The 16,572-nt window shown below is 40.6% G+C and overlaps 3 protein-coding genes across 8 annotated transcripts; all 3 read right to left on the bottom strand.

The window, feature by feature from the left end:
* Nucleotides 1-3,793: 3,793 nt before the first annotated feature.
* Nucleotides 3,794-9,392, bottom strand: LOC131318391 (uncharacterized). Its single transcript, XM_058348103.1, has 10 exons — nt 9,131-9,392; nt 8,384-8,548; nt 7,361-7,541; nt 6,872-6,928; nt 6,438-6,508; nt 5,825-5,903; nt 5,514-5,573; nt 5,137-5,249; nt 4,993-5,053; nt 3,794-4,597 (listed from the first exon to the last, which is right to left on the bottom strand). The coding sequence occupies exons 1-10, from the start codon at nt 9,265-9,267 to the stop codon at nt 4,208-4,210; spliced, it is 1,314 nt and encodes a 437-aa protein (XP_058204086.1). The 5' UTR covers nt 9,268-9,392; the 3' UTR covers nt 3,794-4,207.
* Nucleotides 9,393-11,550: 2,158 nt separating this feature from the next.
* Nucleotides 11,551-13,603, bottom strand: LOC131318428 (non-specific lipid transfer protein GPI-anchored 15-like). The gene is made up of 3 exons (XM_058348168.1): nt 12,886-13,603; nt 12,724-12,774; nt 11,551-11,872 (listed from the first exon to the last, which is right to left on the bottom strand). Exons 1-3 carry the CDS (start codon nt 13,199-13,201, stop codon nt 11,742-11,744), a joined length of 498 nt encoding a protein of 165 aa, XP_058204151.1. The 5' UTR covers nt 13,202-13,603; the 3' UTR covers nt 11,551-11,741.
* A 541-nt stretch (nt 13,604-14,144) lies between these two features.
* LOC131318396 (non-specific lipid transfer protein GPI-anchored 5-like) lies at nt 14,145-15,264 on the bottom strand. Of its 6 annotated transcripts, none has more exons than XM_058348129.1 (4): nt 14,946-15,264; nt 14,763-14,846; nt 14,595-14,732; nt 14,145-14,496 (listed from the first exon to the last, which is right to left on the bottom strand). In XM_058348129.1, the coding sequence occupies exons 1-4, from the start codon at nt 15,262-15,264 to the stop codon at nt 14,366-14,368; spliced, it is 672 nt and encodes a 223-aa protein (XP_058204112.1). In that variant the 3' UTR covers nt 14,145-14,365. The 6 variants fall into 6 exon arrangements, with proteins under 6 accessions (XP_058204112.1, XP_058204122.1, XP_058204132.1 ...); XM_058348139.1 differs by having other exon boundaries at nt 14,595-14,774; nt 14,805-14,846; XM_058348149.1 differs by having other exon boundaries at nt 14,763-14,843.
* Between the last annotated feature and the right edge of the window lie 1,308 nt (nt 15,265-16,572).

Below are 16,572 nucleotides of genomic sequence, written 5' to 3'. Positions count from 1 at the left end.
GATGTGATTCATGTAACTCTCGTCTTCATCCTCTCGAAAACGGAAAATCTGATTCAGTTTTAGAGAAAAAACAAAACATAAGTGTGTTATTTGTATTCAATACTGTCAATTTGTACCTATACAACGGGCTAAGCAGAGATTGCTGTCTAGAGAGAAAATGAGATGGAAGGAAATGGACATGAAATGTTGGATGGAGGAGGTGGATCTCGTGGTGGGTCAAAATTCGGGAATTGATGGTGGGTGTAATCGAAGCAAAGAAAGCCGGAGAAGAGTGGGAGGAGATGGAGGTGGGTATGCCCTGTGTATGAGCGGCAAGGAATGAAGAGAGAGAGATGGCCATGGGTAAAATTGTAAGATCACTTCATTTGTCGTGGCATTAAAATAAAGGCTCGTGGCATTAACCACAAGGCTTTTTGAATGAAAAACTTTTACGATCTTTCCTCATTTTGCCATTGGTGTGATCACCAGCAAGCTAGTAATTGCTTTTTAATGATCTAAATTTTTATTTTTTTTTGGCCGTTTTGTCTCCCAAATAGAATATTCATCGACTCTCGTGCGGCCGGTAACGCTTAAGGATCTTTTACAGAGGATTTCGCAACACTCATGGCTGGGTTTATCTTGCATGCAGAGGACTTGTTATTCATTTCATCTCACTTTCCCCCAACACCCCCACCCCCCCCCCCCCCCCCCCCCCCCCCCCCCCCCGCATTCTTAACCATGCAAGCATATCAACTCACCCCGCTTGGCAGCAGTGCCGCATGATCCATCCAGCCGTTCATTTCAGAAATGGACGGTTCGGATCTGATTCTTCCCGAAAAAATGTAACAATTGGCCTAGGAACAGCGAGTAGTACAGTTCTAGGCCTGATGCGACCGTGCCAGGGCAGAATTGCTGCCCAAATTCTTATCAAGGCCTGGAAGCCTCAATCTGACTTCTAACTGGACGAAAGTGCACGGCCTAAGGGTGGAGACCGTGAGGAGGTTCGTGGTTTGCCTTTGCGGGCTAAGGACTTAAAATTTCCTAAGCGTGTGAAAAATGGAAAGAAAGGTAGAGCAATGCCTAAAACAAAAATAAATGGACTTTATTAACGGTTTAACAAAGTCTGATTACAAGGACATGAAATAAAATCTAGGCTTGGCTAGATTGAGTACAAACTATTCTAGAAAGTAAAGGTAATTGAACGATAAGCCGTGGGCTTGTTTGGTCGTGGACCGAAAGATAAAAATAGTTAAAGGATAAATGAAATGAAATTTGGATAAGCCATGGGCTTTGATGGTCGTGGACCGAAAGATAAAAGATAATTAAAACATAAATTTGCATAAGCCGGGGGCTTGATGGTCGTGGACCGAAAGATAAAAGATAATTAAAACATAAATTTGCATAAGCCGGGGGCTTGATGGTCGGGGACCTTTGCCAAGGCCTTCAACTCTGGTATTTATAGGCAGATGTTCCAGGTCTTGAGCTGTTCAAGTTGCTTCCACAGGCCTTCATGCATGGCTGCCAAGTGTCCCTTTTGAGCTGCTTCAAAATGCTCCAATGAGAGCCTATTCTTTGAAAAAAACGTGCCATTTACTCTAAGAAAATGGTAAAGGCCTGAAAAGCCCTTCTTTTCTGCATAAAACTTTGTAAAAGAGTAAAAGGAACTTCAGCATCCAGGCCTTTGAGCTGCTTGTGAGCAGCTACTGCTTGACTGGACGTCTTTTGGGCCCACCAATGCTGAAGACCAAGGCTTCTTCAGGCCTTCCCACCATTTTATTGGTCCTTGCATCCCTTGTGGGCCCTTAAATCCTCTAAGGTTCATCTTTCACGGAAGAAGGATCCAGAAACAAAGGATTAACCAGACCTGGATGAGCTGCTTGTGAGCAGCTTGCTTAGGTCTGCATGAATCATTCACCAATAGCTCCAAGGGCTGCATGTGCGCCACCTGTCTCTGGCCTTGCTTCATGCTGAAGAATGGGGTCCCACCAGTTCAGACCTTGAGCTGCTTGTGAGCAGCTTACCCAGATCTGTCTAGCAAGAATATTCTAGGCCTTTGAGCTGCTTATGAGCAGCTTGAGGCCTTTAAGCTGCTTATGAGCATGGATGTTTATAAAAAAAGGGATTTTTGGGCCCACCAAGGCCAAAAACGCAGGCTTGGTTGAGCTGCTTGTGAGCAACTTATATGATGTTAGATATAGGCCTTTGAGCTGCTTGTCCAGGCCTAAGCTGCTTGTGAGCTGCTTGGGATGTCTCCATGCATGGTTGCCACGTGTCCCAAGCCTTGCTTCATGCTAAAGGATAGTAAAGACTCAGATCTTGAGCTACTTGTAAGCAGCTTACCTAGATCTGCTAAACAAGAACATTCTAGGCCTTTGAGCTGCTTGTGAGCAGCTTAAGGCCTTTGAGCTACTTGTGAGCAGCTTAAGGCCTTTGAACTCCTTGTGAGCTGCTTAAGGCCTTTTGAGCTACTTGTGAGCAGCTTAAGGCCCCCTAATTGCTCCTTAAAGGCTTTAACGATGCTCTTAAAGCAGTGGGCCTTTCATCAATTGGGCCTAAACTTGTTGGTAAATCATGGGCATTTGCCCAATGTAAGCCTTCTGAGCCCAAGCCTGGTGAGAAAACCAAGGCTTCTACCAATTTGGGCCCATTTCTTAGGCCTTCGTTACTTCTAGGAATTTGGGTTAGGCCTGGACGAAATACTCAGGCCTGGTGGACTGATTCAAGCCTTAGGCCTTTGACTGATTTAGGCCTATATGGAAGGCCCATCATTTCTTAATAACCGGCCATAATTCGTGGGCAACTGGTCGTAAGGTCTTTCAAGGCTAGGGCCTCCACCCTCGAGGCTACCTTTTAACCCGTAAATCCATTTCCTGATTTTTGGCCAAAAATGGGTGTAAACAGGATCTTAATCTGAGCAATAGATGGTCGAAATTTTTATGCACTCGAATTAGATCTAAGCCGTCCGTGCCGAAACGAGCGGTTGGATGGGCCGCTCGACACCCGTGCTTGGCAGCATCTCCTAATCCATTAAAGAAGTAGCTTATGAACGCCTTCAAGTCATCTAAACATGAGAAGCAAGTTGTGATATCACATTTGTGATATCCATTAAAGAAGTAGCGCCTGCAGTTTATGGGAACTAATCCCATCTTGTATCGGACACATCGGACCGAGAAATTTTTGGGTATCGGGTGGGTACCACGTGGCCGTGCCCATGTGATGCCCGACCAGTACATTTGAACCGTCCAAAAGTGTGTTGGACGGCTCATATTGAAACCCTCTCTTTCCTCTTTCTCTCTTCAAATTCGAGCTGTCCAAAACTGAAATGGACCGTCCGGATGTGCCAAGCGGGCACCACGTGGTACCCACCCGGCACCCAAGGATTTCTCGGACCATACAGAACACATGTCGATTTGCGTAAACCACAAAAATTTCTCCATCGGACCATACAGAACACATGTTGATTTGCGTAAACCACAATATTGTGTGCTACTCACATATCGTCTTCACTGGTAATATTGATAGTAATCATTAACTAACCACATATTGACTTTATGTGTGTATTCACATGCCCTATTTCGTCCTATTAATAAATGTAAAATTGGAACATTAATTTCACATGAAAAACTAGTAGTGCGAAAATCAATACCCTAAATAAGCCCGAAAATTGTACACTACTACTTAACAACCTATTGGGTTCAAAAGCAACGTGCCTAAAATGGCTTCCATGCTAATGAATACTCAGACATCTAGGCTCGTTCGGTTTGGATTTTGAAGAAGATTTGAACTTTTAAGGTGTAATGAGTAAAGAAAGATAGATAAAAAAAAAATTTACTGGAGACCGTGCGCAAGAATTTTGAGCACTCCAAACGAATAAGCCCCAACAATATACTGTATTATACATTACCGAGTCAACAGACGCACTAAAATAAAAGCGATTACAGCATACCCATGCGCCAAGACAACACCGGAACAAATTCTGTCTGCATCTTGCACTTCAAGATGTTAAAAAATCAAATGCTCGACCAAACAGCCTTTAGAGGTTTACCATCCGAAAATCGATTTTCCTGAGCGAAAAATCTGCCTAAACCCATTTCCTTAGGGTGATAAATAACTACAAGGACAAAAACAAGAAGAGGAAACCAACAGAGTTGCTCCCAAAATTGCACATTACCCAAAAAACCAAAACAAAAAAACAAAAAAAAGGGGTGCTACCATTGTCGAAATCTTGCTAGCGCTTGTTTTTTCTATCATTTCTGCCCCTCTTTCTGAACTCGCGCTTCTCCACGGAATACTGCTTTTTAATCAGCAAATTGCGCATTGCTGTCTTCAGAGTTTCTGAAGCAGCTAAAAATACATCTTCCTCGATTTTCACACTTCCTTGCAACTTTTCGAGCAGTTGCATGCCACCGGGCATGTCTTTGTCTTCCAACACGGTGGATTCAATCTCAACAGAAACTTGATTCAATTTGGTGAAACCAGATATGGCCTTTACATGGGCCAAAGAAGAGGAATTGAAACCTTGCAAGTTGGAGACGCCAGTTACCATCCACAATAGATCTGAGGAAGAGCTAGTTCCTATGCTTGTCGGAATGAACGTCTCTCCCTTGATGGAAATCACCTGAAAGATGTAACAGTTGGAGAAAACTGAATAAACAAAAGAAAAGGTTCCAACTTCCAAGGATTCCAGCAATTACTAATGGGTGGAGAAAACCAAAATGGAAGAAAAGATTCCTTAGATTTCAACAATATCTTAAAAGCTATAGAGCTTTGAATGTACCACCGTTTGTGAGACAATGCAAGCTGACAAGCTACATTTGTCTCTTACACAAAACAGGAAACCTTATACTGGGAACTAGAATGATGTGGCGGTGTGTTTTTGTAGCTAAAAGGCATCTGGCGGGCTCTTCGTTTCGAAAGTTCAACCAGACAAACTAAATCAGTTATGCAATCCTTGATGTGCAAGGGACAAGATTTATCCTTTTTGAAAACTTGCCTTACTTTTCAGGATAATACCTGAGTAATCGAAAGAGTTTTTTCAGAAAGGTTGCAGCTCAAAAGCACCACTCCTGAGAGGCTGCAATGGCATAGAACCACCATCTCAGAACTTTTCAGACATTAAATCAAATTGGCAGGTTGATTAAGGGGCCAGAGACTTACCCTTGGATGGCCACTGCAACTAATGAACAGATTGGAATGGCACATAGATCAGTAATGGCAGAACAGCATTCATCTTCTTCTCCATTAGACTGTGGAAATCCTAGAGATCCTGCCTTTAGGAAGCAAGAGTAAGCGAAAACAGAATAACCCACAAAAAAAACATGCAGCCCATCAGCAAAAGCTGATTAAGAGGAAAATACAGAACTGGAAAACAACAGACTCTGAACTCCTAGGTTTGTTGGAGAGGGAATGGGGGAATATCCATCACTCAAACTTGATGGTAGTACGACTGACCTAACTTTGACCAAAACGTCAACACCACTACAATGTGAGAATGTTGGCCTCACTTACTCAAAAGGTACCCAACCAAAGCTTACCTCTGCTCCAACTTCACAGGTATCAAGGAGAGATCCAGACGTTATATCCCACAATCGAACCTGGAAATTTGCAGTGCAGTCAGACATGTGCCATATCTAGAACCTTAAGGCTGTGTTCGGATATTGGGTTTATAGAGGGATATGTAAAGGGAAAGAATTCCTGTTCATTTCCAAGGAAGAAAATGAAAGAGAACCCCTTGCTGTTTCTTTTCCATTCACAAATCCATCCAGTAATCCAATACTCCAACGTAGCCTAAAGGAAAAAAGAGAGGCAAGAAGCAATTTGTGCAACTAATGGAATGATTACTCACTGTTGAATCACCACTTCCAGAGACAAGGAACCCATCAGGGTAATCTGAAGCCCCAACAAAGGCTATGCACGAAACAAACCTGCCAAACAAGACAAGTGAAAACAGAAATAAATCTCCCCCGATGACTGCTCACTACATGTGCTTTTGCAGTACACCAAAACTCCATTGTCAACTTCTATTCTCGAAAGTGCCATTTAATGATGGCTTTCAGATTTCACAAGTGCCTATTAATCACGTAAGCTGTAACTCACCTGACAATTTCAGACTATCAATAAGAAATAGTGAACCGTAAGGTCCGTAACATGTAAGGTTCTTTGTCTCCTGTGGAACACCCCAGCAGCTTAGAAAACCATACACCAAGGTTTGAAGTAGTTTCATAAATATGGACCAACTTATCTAAATCGGCATCAATAAACATTTGTCTGTCCCACCTCAAATCAGGTTCTAGCTTACCATGTTAAATGTTTTCACACAATATTTTGTCCATGAATAGCTTAAACAACAAAAGTTTCAATCTAAAGACCAAACCAAAACCCAACCCTTGTCAGCTGTGAACTTGTCTATTCTAATTGCCACTGATGCAAGATAAAACATGCGGTCACAAAAGACTCACTCGGAATGACCCAGGCAAAAACTCTGTATCTCATGAGCTCCATCTGAAGTCTTCTTTGGAAACACAGTAACCTGCATAGACGATTCATTGTTGGAAAAACAACATATAGGAAATTAACCATTTAGTAATAGCATTGTTTATATGGTTATGGTTGGAGTCTTGGAGGGTTGGATCAGAGGCTCTGATAAAGGTGATACCAAGTTCACCTATAAACTACAGAATACGGATTTAAGGGTTGAAACAAGGAACAAATAAGGAGAGATGGATAGGAAAGAGAGAAAAGAAGAATTAGGGTAGGAGATTAAGGAGCTTTAATCAACCCCTTCACCCCACCTGACATGTTATCCTATTACAAGAATAACTTGGTCAACATTAACAAGTAGGAAAAATAACAAAAAAATAGAACAACAAAATTCAACAGTTCGGTGAGTTACACGAATTTTAAAATCCCGATCAGCACTAATGATGAATCGTCCATCTGGCGAGAATTCCTGCAAGAACATATATAGTTTAGGATAAGCCCAGCTTGCAATAAAGGTCATTTAGGCATTCACAAAGAGGGTAAACTTATCCCAAAATGGAGTCTTTTACAATATATAGCACAAGAACAATGTTTAGAGGAGCAAAAAAGTACATGCAAAGCAGATAAAATAGCTACTCGCCAAAAAAAAAAGTTTGTAAAGCGGAAAGAGAAGGAAAGCAAAATGAAACCTATTGCCCACAAATCTCAAGGACAGATCTGCATAACCTTACACGTATAGAGAACCAAATACTTGAGCTAGTATAGCATTATTATCAGATCATTTTTTGGTATTGTTATTGTTGTGGGAAAAACTGAATCGTGTATGGGAGGTATTATCAAAGGCCAAAAAGTTACAACAGAGGAGGGAGAAATAGTAAATTCAAGATAACGAAAGACACACCAGGCTAGTAATGATGCTACAATAGTGGGCAAGAATTGGCACTGCCTTCTTACTGGCTGAAGATTGATTATCATGAAATCCATCCAAATCCACGGCCCAAACAACTCCAAACTTGTCAGCAAAACAGGTAAACAGACCATCATTGCTTATAGCAACCGCGCTAACTCTCTTCTCGGACAACCTGTCACATTTACAATAAATGTACACTGTGAAGTGGACGAATAAGGTGATACCAAGTTCACCTATAAACTACGGATTTATGGTTTATATGATGAAGGGGTTGTTTCTTTGGGATGGGGTGGGGGGAAGGGGCTGCTTATATGGTTATGATTGGAGTCTTCTGGGTTGGATCAGAGGCTCTGACAAAATGATACCAAGTTCACCTATAAACTATGAAGTGGATGAATAAGAAACGTAAACTATGAAGTGGAGGAATATGAAAATAAGTATCAGCTCACCTGATGGCTGAGGGAATGCTTATGCTGAAACTTAAGGAATGTAGTAGGTGTCCGGTATGTAAAAAAATATCACTTAGACTGCCATATGAATTATTCTTAGATCGCCCATCCGGTGATGGGTATTTTAAATGTGTACGAAGTGTATAAGATATGTGAAATTGTATGAGTACAAGTGAAATGTGCATAGATATTCTTAGTGTTTAGTCTTTACCCCAACCTCGTCCACCGCAAATTGGGCAGTCGTTTGAATGATCTATTAAGTATGTTAATGAAAAACAAAAATCCCGAAACATGTTATTGATACTTATGTCATCCTTTTTTCCATTTACAAATTATTAGACTTGGCCCTCCCTCAAACAGATTAGGTGGGTCATCCAAAAACATCAATCTAGAACAACTGAACTTAGTTGAATTGAAAAATAGGCATGCCAATTGAAACAAATGTTTGGAGCAACTTCACAACAATCAAATGCTACCTTCGCCATCTTTCGCAGAAACTGTACGAGTATCTACCGTCCAATTACGTCAAAACTATCGGACCGTTATGGACATTAAAAAGACTTACACAGTACAAATGCAGCTCCAGGCATCAGTGTGCCAAATCTTAACTAGTTTATCATCACCAGCAGTCACTAAAAGCTTGCCTTTCGCACCATAACGGACTGCTCTAATGGAATCTCTATGAAAAGGGTCGGCAGTATCGTCGACCAAATGAACTGGACCGCCAGTCCTGTGAAGAAACAGTAAATGGCATCGTCATGCAAGCCATGTAAAAACTTGAAAGATAAAAGTGTCGTTACTAATGGGTTACTCCTGGAAAGATAAACTTGAAACAGAAAGTAAAATTCTTGGACCACTCTATATGGTATTACTTCAATCATAGTTACATTCCGAAAATGCATCAACTGTACACACGCGCATAGTTCGTGCGCTAAGAGAGCAAGTAAAGGACTAACTTCCTCGTGAAGATTTTAGCTGTCTATTCGTGAATATCCAATTAACTCGAGTTAACAAGGAAAAAACCCTCAAATTCCTCTCCACTCCTTCAGTCAAACTCGTAGCAAAATGGCCATCAACTTCTTTCTCAAATCATTCCACTAAAATAAGGGGAGACGATTTGTACTACTCTATATTTTTTCAAAGCCAATTTTGTGGCTTTTAAATTTTCTGCTCTACCAATCAAGAAGCTTATGCCTTCTCTGCTACTTAAACACCAAAGTTTACCCAATTGAGTGCTCCATATCCTTAAAGCTCAGACCTTTACTCAACCAGAGTACAATTTTGAGTACAGGGCTAGATGATCTTAGCTTACTTGAAATCGAAGACGCGGAGGTCCGACCCGACGGCGACTGCGACGGATTCTTGGGTCGGGTGGACCGCGATTAGGGCCGGAGCCACCTCCATCTCTCTGTTCTGCTCTCCGTCTTCCATTATACTAGTCTCCTCCATTCTTTTTATCTCTGCTTATTGGATGAATGAATACAGCAACCTCCAAAGCCTTCGTTTTTAGGGTTTTTGAGGGTTCTATCCCCACAAGCCTAGCTTTTGAAAAGATTTGGGAATTTTGAACGGACGGAGGGAATACGCTGAAACGGCAATCTTAGTTTAAGGTTTAAATTGATGGAATTGATTCTGCGGAGAAAAAAAGTAAGACTTTTGTGAAACTATGAGGATGAGTAGTGTAATTTTTGCTTTCATTATTTTTTCTCTCCTGTTTTTAGTTTCACTTCTTTGGAAAAGAAAGAAAAGGACAAAGAACTTTAAGAAAAGTGTAGAGAAAAATGTACTCATTTAATTCTTTATTTTTTTATTTTCTTCCTATTTTTTCCGAAAAATTAATTTTTCTTTCTTTCTTTTATTTTCTTTAGGTTCCAAACAAAACCTTCGTCAAATCATTGCCTTCCCGTTCTGATTTTCTTTCTTTTCCCCGAGCTTCAAACAGGCTGAAAGAGAAGCGAAACAAGTGAAAACTCTCAAATAAAGAAAAGAAAAGAAAACTTCGAAAAAATGTGACGAAAAACATTTACTGTGTTTAATTGTTTGTCATTTTTTCCCTATTTTCTCTGAAAAGTTTATCATATTTTCTTTCTTTTTCTTTACTTTTCCCGAAGCTATGTTTGAAACTTATGGAAAAAGAATGAAAAAATACAAATTTCCCTTTTTGTTTGGTTCAAATACAAACGCAAATTTTTCTCCAATTTCTCTTTTAACAGAGCCAAGGCTACAAACAAACCCTTCGTCAAACCGTCGCCCTCCAGTGATCCAGAGAAGGTACGGATCAGTTGGAACATGCCAATGCCCATTGATTTATACGTCTTGATCATCGCAATTTGTTTTTTCATTCAGGACGGTATGCAATCTTTTCCAAGTCAAATAAGTTCATTACAATCCCTTTTGTGGGTGATGACTCCCTATCAATCTGTATTCATCAATGTATTCCAAAATAATGTTTTCTTGAAGGTTTATCTTCTTTTCTTTTCTTTTCTTTTTAAGGAGATGCTAGACGTGTTAGTTATTAGTGGTATTCGACCCTTGGTCTTGTGCCCTAACTTAGCTAGTGGGTATATGGTGCCTTCCAACTTAGCTACTACTCCGCTTGCGTTTATCTATCTGTTGTATGGGTAAATAATATAAAACAAAAGAGTAGATTTTTTTTTTTTTTTTTGTGAAATAAAGTCACTGCGGTACACCAAGGTAGTTAAATAGTTAATTGGTGGTTGAAGTGCGAGATGGCAACGGAAACTGGAAGAAAACAAAGATATGATTGAAAAATACAACTGATTTATGATATAGTTGTTTCAGCTTCTGGGGAATTTGACTACGAAAATGGAGAATACAATGAGCCCCAAACCATGGTAGGGAAAAAAAATACTACTACCTAATAAAAAACAATGCAGACCTCAAGCGGGGACTGATGAGTTATGAGCACAATCCATGTTGAGTTTGAGACCTTGGTTTTCTAGTTCTATCGCTGCAAACAGTAGCTTTCCTTTCTCTTGTCCCCTTGTATAATATCCAGTGAAAGAAAGAAAGGAAGATTCTTTGTTTCATTTAACATACGGCCTTTGACGTTTCACTAATTCAGCGGCGCAGGAAACTTTTACTCTGAAATTTGATGGGTTGATTAGATAATATTGATAAGGTTGATGGTTTCTCATATTTTTATGTTCAGATTTAATTGCTTTACCGTGCCTTGGAGATTGTTGGAGCTCCTGACTCCAAGGTATGCCTGTTTTTCCTTTGACTGCTGGTGGTTGTTGTTGTACACAGTTCCGTACAAGGCAAGGTTCTGTATGTTTTTGCCTTCTAATAATTAGAACTTTTACGAGCTATTTGATGTCCAGTAGATGTTAACCAGTGAGACTCCTGTTTTCTGAGATAAAATTGTGCTTACTGGATTGTTTTTGTTTATCACTTTTCATCTGCGGTCACCTTTTGTTGTTCAGCCACACTTACACCCCCCCCCCCCCCCCCCCCCAAAGAATGAGAAAGACAGTTGCTTGAAATGATCTGGGACGTAATTAGAACCTGTTTGTTGAATTTGTTTCTCGACTATCCTTTTTTTCTTTGTTCTTTTTAAAATGCGACAATGATTTTTCGAAATCTGAGTACGAGTATTGTACTCCCTACTTATCGGATCAATCGGTTTTTTATGTCACCTCTTAATGGTACAATAGTATGCATGATGCATTCTTGAATCCCGACAGAAGTAGCATTAGAAGCATCAGAACATAAGCAAGGAAATATCTTTATAATGATAGTGAAAAGGGCACCTAGTTTTCCCCGAGAAAGTATCTCAACATGCACTGGTACATATATGCCTCATCTTCACGTGTGTGATGAGTAAAGATTAACAATAATTATAGAGTATGTAAGATAGGCATATCGAGAAGGAAGGGTCAATAGGCACAGAGTAAGTTGATTTAGATAGTTTTGGAATTCCAAGCATATGATGTGACAGAGATGAGGAAGAACAGCAGATAAAATGGCAACTTGGTAGTGTTTCCATCTGAAGTGTTTCCCCCCGTTGATGGTGCAGTCTTAGATCCACTTCCTGCATGCAGTGGACATCAACAAAATGTGTACTATTTAAAGAAGAGAAAATAACAAAAATCGTAAAATTGGCTTAATGTTTAAATGCAAGCTGAATGATATTTTCCTTTAGCTCAGCATGCACCCGAATCGCTCATGGATACGTGCTAATTGACATGCATTACAAGATTAGTTTAACTTTAAGGATGTGGAAATAATAACGGCTCTGTTCTAAATGGCGGCCGCCGAGGCCGCCTAGGCGCTTGGAGGTACCCTGCCGCCACGCCAATACCCCTTGGCGTTTGATTTGGCGCCCAGGGAGGTTTGGCAGTGTTTGGCGGCCGCCTAGGCGGCCTTGGCGGCCATGGTGGTCTCGGCGATTTGGCGCCCAGGGAGGTTTGGCGGTGTTTGGCGGCCACCTAGGCGACCTTGGCGGGCCTTGGCGGCATCATCGACGTCTTTGGAGGCCTTTGGCGGCCATAAATGTATAGTATTATTAAACTGATGTAGATCAAGTTTTGGAAGGGTATGGAGGAGAAGAGTTAAAGAAAGGAGATGAACTTTTAACTTGGCATTAGGGATCTCCGATCTCGTTTATTTCTACTTATTGTCTTATTCAACTTATTTGCTAGTTGCTACTACTTAATTTCATTTGGGTTTGTACATTAAACTTTGCATTATGGTTATGTAGAACTTTGAACTTGTATTATGGATACATAGAATATAGTTTGATTGGATAATGGTTTGTTAAAAAAAAAAAAAAAAAACGCCGAATTGCTTGGCGGCTTGGCGCTTGGAGGTGGGTTTCCGCCCTACTAGCGCCAAGCGCCATTTAGAACATTGAATAACGGTACATGGAGTAAAATCATTTACCTGAAGGGGAACCTGGTGCAGCAGTCGGTGATGCTGGAGGGAAAGTAGCTGCTGAAATGGAGAAAAATCATTTCAATTGCATTTATATCTCAAAATGAGCTGCAAATACTATTCCTAATGCCCAAATACAATTTGAATGAAAACTTCGTTGGATATTCTCACCATTACAGCGGCTAATTGGGGGAGTCTGGACATTGCATGCATTGGGGAGTGCCAAAGCCTGAGTGTGATTTATGTTAATCCCAAGCGAAGAGCTATTATTAATGACCTCACAGAGGCACTCCGGCTGGGACCCAACAACGGTGGTGAGTTGTGAGCAGCATGCAGGTGATGGAGTGGATGTGTTTCCTTGTATGAAATCAAGGCATGGAGATAAGCTAATGAGGACGCTGGTGCAACTTGACTGAGCCATGGCTCCTGTCCAAAAAACTGAAAAGAGAACCAGGGTCAATACCAGCTCCATCTTTCTGGTTGCCATTGGAGGTTTTTAGACGCACCAGCCGAAGTCTTGTGATCTGTAAGTGATTTACTTTCTGAAGATTATCTCTTTTCTGGTTTGCAGGGGTAGAGAAGGATGTGGTTTATAAAAGAGGATTTTTTAGTAAAGAAATGCACAGGGAGTAGTGGGTTACCTGCTTTCCTACTTTCACCGACGTCTTTGGTAAACGGCTAAATCTCTATTACGTGTTTTCTTCTGGTTTGCTTGAAGCTCTGTTGTTTACCATAGATTGATATATAATTCAGATGCTGATGTATAGAGAAGCTGATGATTTCTATTTCAAATTACTTTAGTGTGTGAGATTGTAAGGTAAATATGTAACTTCAGATGACTGTATTGGTCAATTGGGCTGATGCATATAATGCAGGTGTCACTGGAACATAGGTCAATTAGAATTGGAAATTCATTATGTAGGTCCCAATTTAACCAACACAGACCTGATTATGTTAGTCTAATGCTTAATAATCTGGCAGAGTCCATGATTGACATGTTCTTATAATGAAAACCTGATAATACCTGAGTTATATTGGTCATACAGAAAATCTTAAATTACATCAACCTGTCATGTTTGAGCCTAGCGAGTTGAAGCTGCTAAAACTTAATCTTCTAACTTGGGGTTCTTCTTCCATGTAGCCTTCAGTTGTTCAATGACAACATTCTCTCCTAATGGTTTAATGGCACATCTATCGAGCAGTTCTAGAGTATACAATTCCTTGCACGCATTTGGTTTAATTCTTCCATTTCCTTGATTTAGTTTTTGTGATTGGAGTCATTGGACTTGTGCCTTCAAAATTGCTTAATTATGGTGTTCTTCAGTCCTTGGCTACTGAGCTCACGCTTGTCACTTTGTTTTCGTTTTCCTATTTGATATTTTGCCTGATAGCCTACACATTTTGATGATGAAAGGGCGAGATAAACCATGTTTGTTGACAAATCAATAGATGGACAAATAGAAGTTCCTGCTCATTCTTTCCTTACTTTCTCAATACAAATGATACAATGGCACGCATGAAAAATCCATCTCCTGGCTTAGGAAAACAAAGAATAATAATTTTGAACAATGGGGAAAGCATCGTCAATTCTGTAAACCGTACCCCGAAAAAACAAACACTAAAACAAGCTCTCTGCAACTCTATGAAGAGCCTAGAATATGGTGGCACTCGAAGCACATGAAACAATGAAGAGAAGAAACACTGCAACTTGAAGGGGTGATTTGATGGTGCTTCCACCAGATGAGACACCAGCTGTTGAGGGCACTGTTTTGGAACCTGTTCCTGCATTTGTTTTATGCGTTAGCACCAAATGTTCTTTGTCCATAATACATTACAGAAAAAGAGCTAGATAATTATAAACTACAACAGATCTCACATACCAGCTGAAGGATTGCTCGACTCAGATGGTTCGGTTTGATTTTCGGGTAGTGTTTCATTGGAAGAATCTGAGGGGGAATCTGCTGGAGAAGGAGAACCCACTTGAACACTCTCTGGAGAATCTGCTGGAGGAGGAGAACTCACTGGAGAAACTACTGAAGGAGGAGAACCCACTGGAGAAACTACTGAAGGAGGAGAACCCACTGGAGCACTCTTTGCGGTAGCTGCTGAAGCAGTGGGTGCACTTGCTGCTGCTTTCGTATATTCAAAATTAATTCAGACAGCTTCTTTTCCAATTATCTTTTACATATAAGCACAAATATAGAAGCTAATACTACATAACTTAAGCTTACCGTTACACCGGCTAACCGGTGGAGTTTGCACATTACAAACGCCGGGGAGTCCTAGAGCAAGAGTTTGATTCACAGTGATCCCTAATGGGGAAGCACCGCCATTGAGCAACATGCAAAGGCACTGAGGTTGTGATTGAACCACATTGCTGAGCTTTGAGCAACACGAAGGAGATGGTGTCGATAAATTCCCCCTAACGTAGTTGAGACACGGGGATAAACTGATGAGTGCACTCGTGCATCCCGATTGAGCTGCAGCGCCGTTCCATAGCATGACGACAAGGAACAGGGCTAGCCCCTTTTCAGTCCCCTTGGGTGCCATTTAGAGATGCGGGCTTTCTTGGGAAGATGTCTTGGTTTTGCTTTGGGAAGTAGAAGTCTTGGCGTGGAGGGAAGAAAGGGGTCTCTGGGGGTTTAAATACGAGGGTTAGTGTAGAATAGACAGACTGAGATGGTTTCCTTTGGGTGGCCAACTCTCAAACTACTGAGTTTCCTAAAATCATGGAATGCTTGTATGAGTGAACATATTGAGATTCAATGCCTAATTAACTCTTCACATAACTTGCTATCACACACAATGATTGTATTGGGCTTTTTTTTTTTTTTTTTTCCAGTTCTCTTTTTCTCTCTTATAGATGCTTATATTTTACTCATTGAATGTACAAATTGGAATTACTGATAGCGAAATGACTGTCACACAAGACTCCACAATTGTTGAGAAATTGGCCAAACTACCAACACATACCACACACGAAGAACAATCAACCAAGAAAAAATAGAACACAAGACATAGGGGTTTTATATGGTTTTCCCAAAGGTGCCGTTGGGTGCATCCACGTGCAATTTAGTACTATAGCACTAATTTATGTTGTAGGTATTTTTTTTTTTGTTAATCGATAGAAGAGATCATTTTACATCAGATAAGAAGTACATAATACGAACCTGGGACACTACATCAATTGTGAGAGTCTATGAGATAACCAAACCCTACAACTCAAGCAATACAAGAAATAAGCCTATTATAGGGTAGAAACAAAGAAAGAAAGGAAAAGTCCTCTATGGGAAGAACACCCACGCGTAAGTGGGGACACTTGAGCTCCTGACCTCCTATTGAGATGCAAGAGTCCTGGCCAACTGAGCTAGGCCCAATTGGTTTTATGTTGTACGGTTTATTTCACCCTTTACCAAACTTTTATGGTCGATTCGATTGGATGATTAGGCATGACATGAGACAGTATTACAAATCTTGTGAAATACTCCAGTGTTTTTGACATTTTGAATGCAATTTGTTATACGAATTGCACAAATAACCGGTCTACCAAACTCATAATGAACGTTTCTACAAGGATTTACTATTAATGAAGACGTTGTTAATAAATGAACCATCCACTGCCTGATTTGAGTAAGGGACAGATAAATCCTTTTATTGGCAAGCCAAACTCACCTAACTATGAACTCACCATATTTTCAAATCCAACTCCTAATTAAGAAAAGGTCCTTAGGCTATATGAGTTAGTTTCCTGTGGTTAAGCTCCCAAACCCACTATTACTCACTCCATAGTCTCTATTAGTTATCGAGCACTTACCGATAACTAAAATTTTGCGCATCATAATTGGCTCTTAAACGCCC

Source organism: Rhododendron vialii, chromosome 1a (assembly GCF_030253575.1).
Source record: "Rhododendron vialii isolate Sample 1 chromosome 1a, ASM3025357v1".
In the NCBI taxonomy this organism is placed as follows: Eukaryota; Viridiplantae; Streptophyta; class Magnoliopsida; order Ericales; family Ericaceae; genus Rhododendron; species Rhododendron vialii.
The sequence above is the reverse complement of the archived record's forward strand: the minus strand, read 5'-3'. Positions and strand labels throughout refer to the sequence as shown.

What these genes read in the sequence shown, in the direction of transcription:
- LOC131318428 (XM_058348168.1), bottom strand. Translation starts at nt 13,201, where the DNA reads ATGGCAACCAGAAAGATGGAGCTGGTATTGACCCTGGTTCTCTTTTCA. An exon ending in CCCAATTAGCCGCTGTAATG is followed by an intron (nt 12,775 to 12,885) that starts GTGAGAATATCC and finishes TCTCCATTTCAG; the next exon opens with CAGCTACTTTCCCTCCAGCA. An exon ending in TGCACCAGGTTCCCCTTCAG is followed by an intron (nt 11,873 to 12,723) that starts GTAAATGATTTT and finishes CACTGCATGCAG; the next exon opens with GAAGTGGATCTAAGACTGCA.
- LOC131318396 (XM_058348117.1), bottom strand. Translation starts at nt 15,264, where the DNA reads ATGGCACCCAAGGGGACTGAAAAGGGGCTAGCCCTGTTCCTTGTCGTC. An exon ending in ACCGGTTAGCCGGTGTAACG is followed by an intron (nt 14,847 to 14,945) that starts GTAAGCTTAAGT and finishes AATATACGAAAG; the next exon opens with CAGCAGCAAGTGCACCCACT. An exon ending in GTCGAGCAATCCTTCAGCTG is followed by an intron (nt 14,497 to 14,594) that starts GTATGTGAGATC and finishes AAACAAATGCAG; the next exon opens with GAACAGGTTCCAAAACAGTG.
- LOC131318391 (XM_058348103.1), bottom strand. Translation starts at nt 9,267, where the DNA reads ATGGAGGAGACTAGTATAATGGAAGACGGAGAGCAGAACAGAGAGATG. An exon ending in ATCGGGATTTTAAAATTCGT is followed by an intron (nt 6,509 to 6,871) that starts GTAACTCACCGA and finishes TCGTCTATGCAG; the next exon opens with GTTACTGTGTTTCCAAAGAA. An exon ending in GTTGCAGTGGCCATCCAAGG is followed by an intron (nt 5,054 to 5,136) that starts GTAAGTCTCTGG and finishes ATGCCATTGCAG; the next exon opens with CCTCTCAGGAGTGGTGCTTT.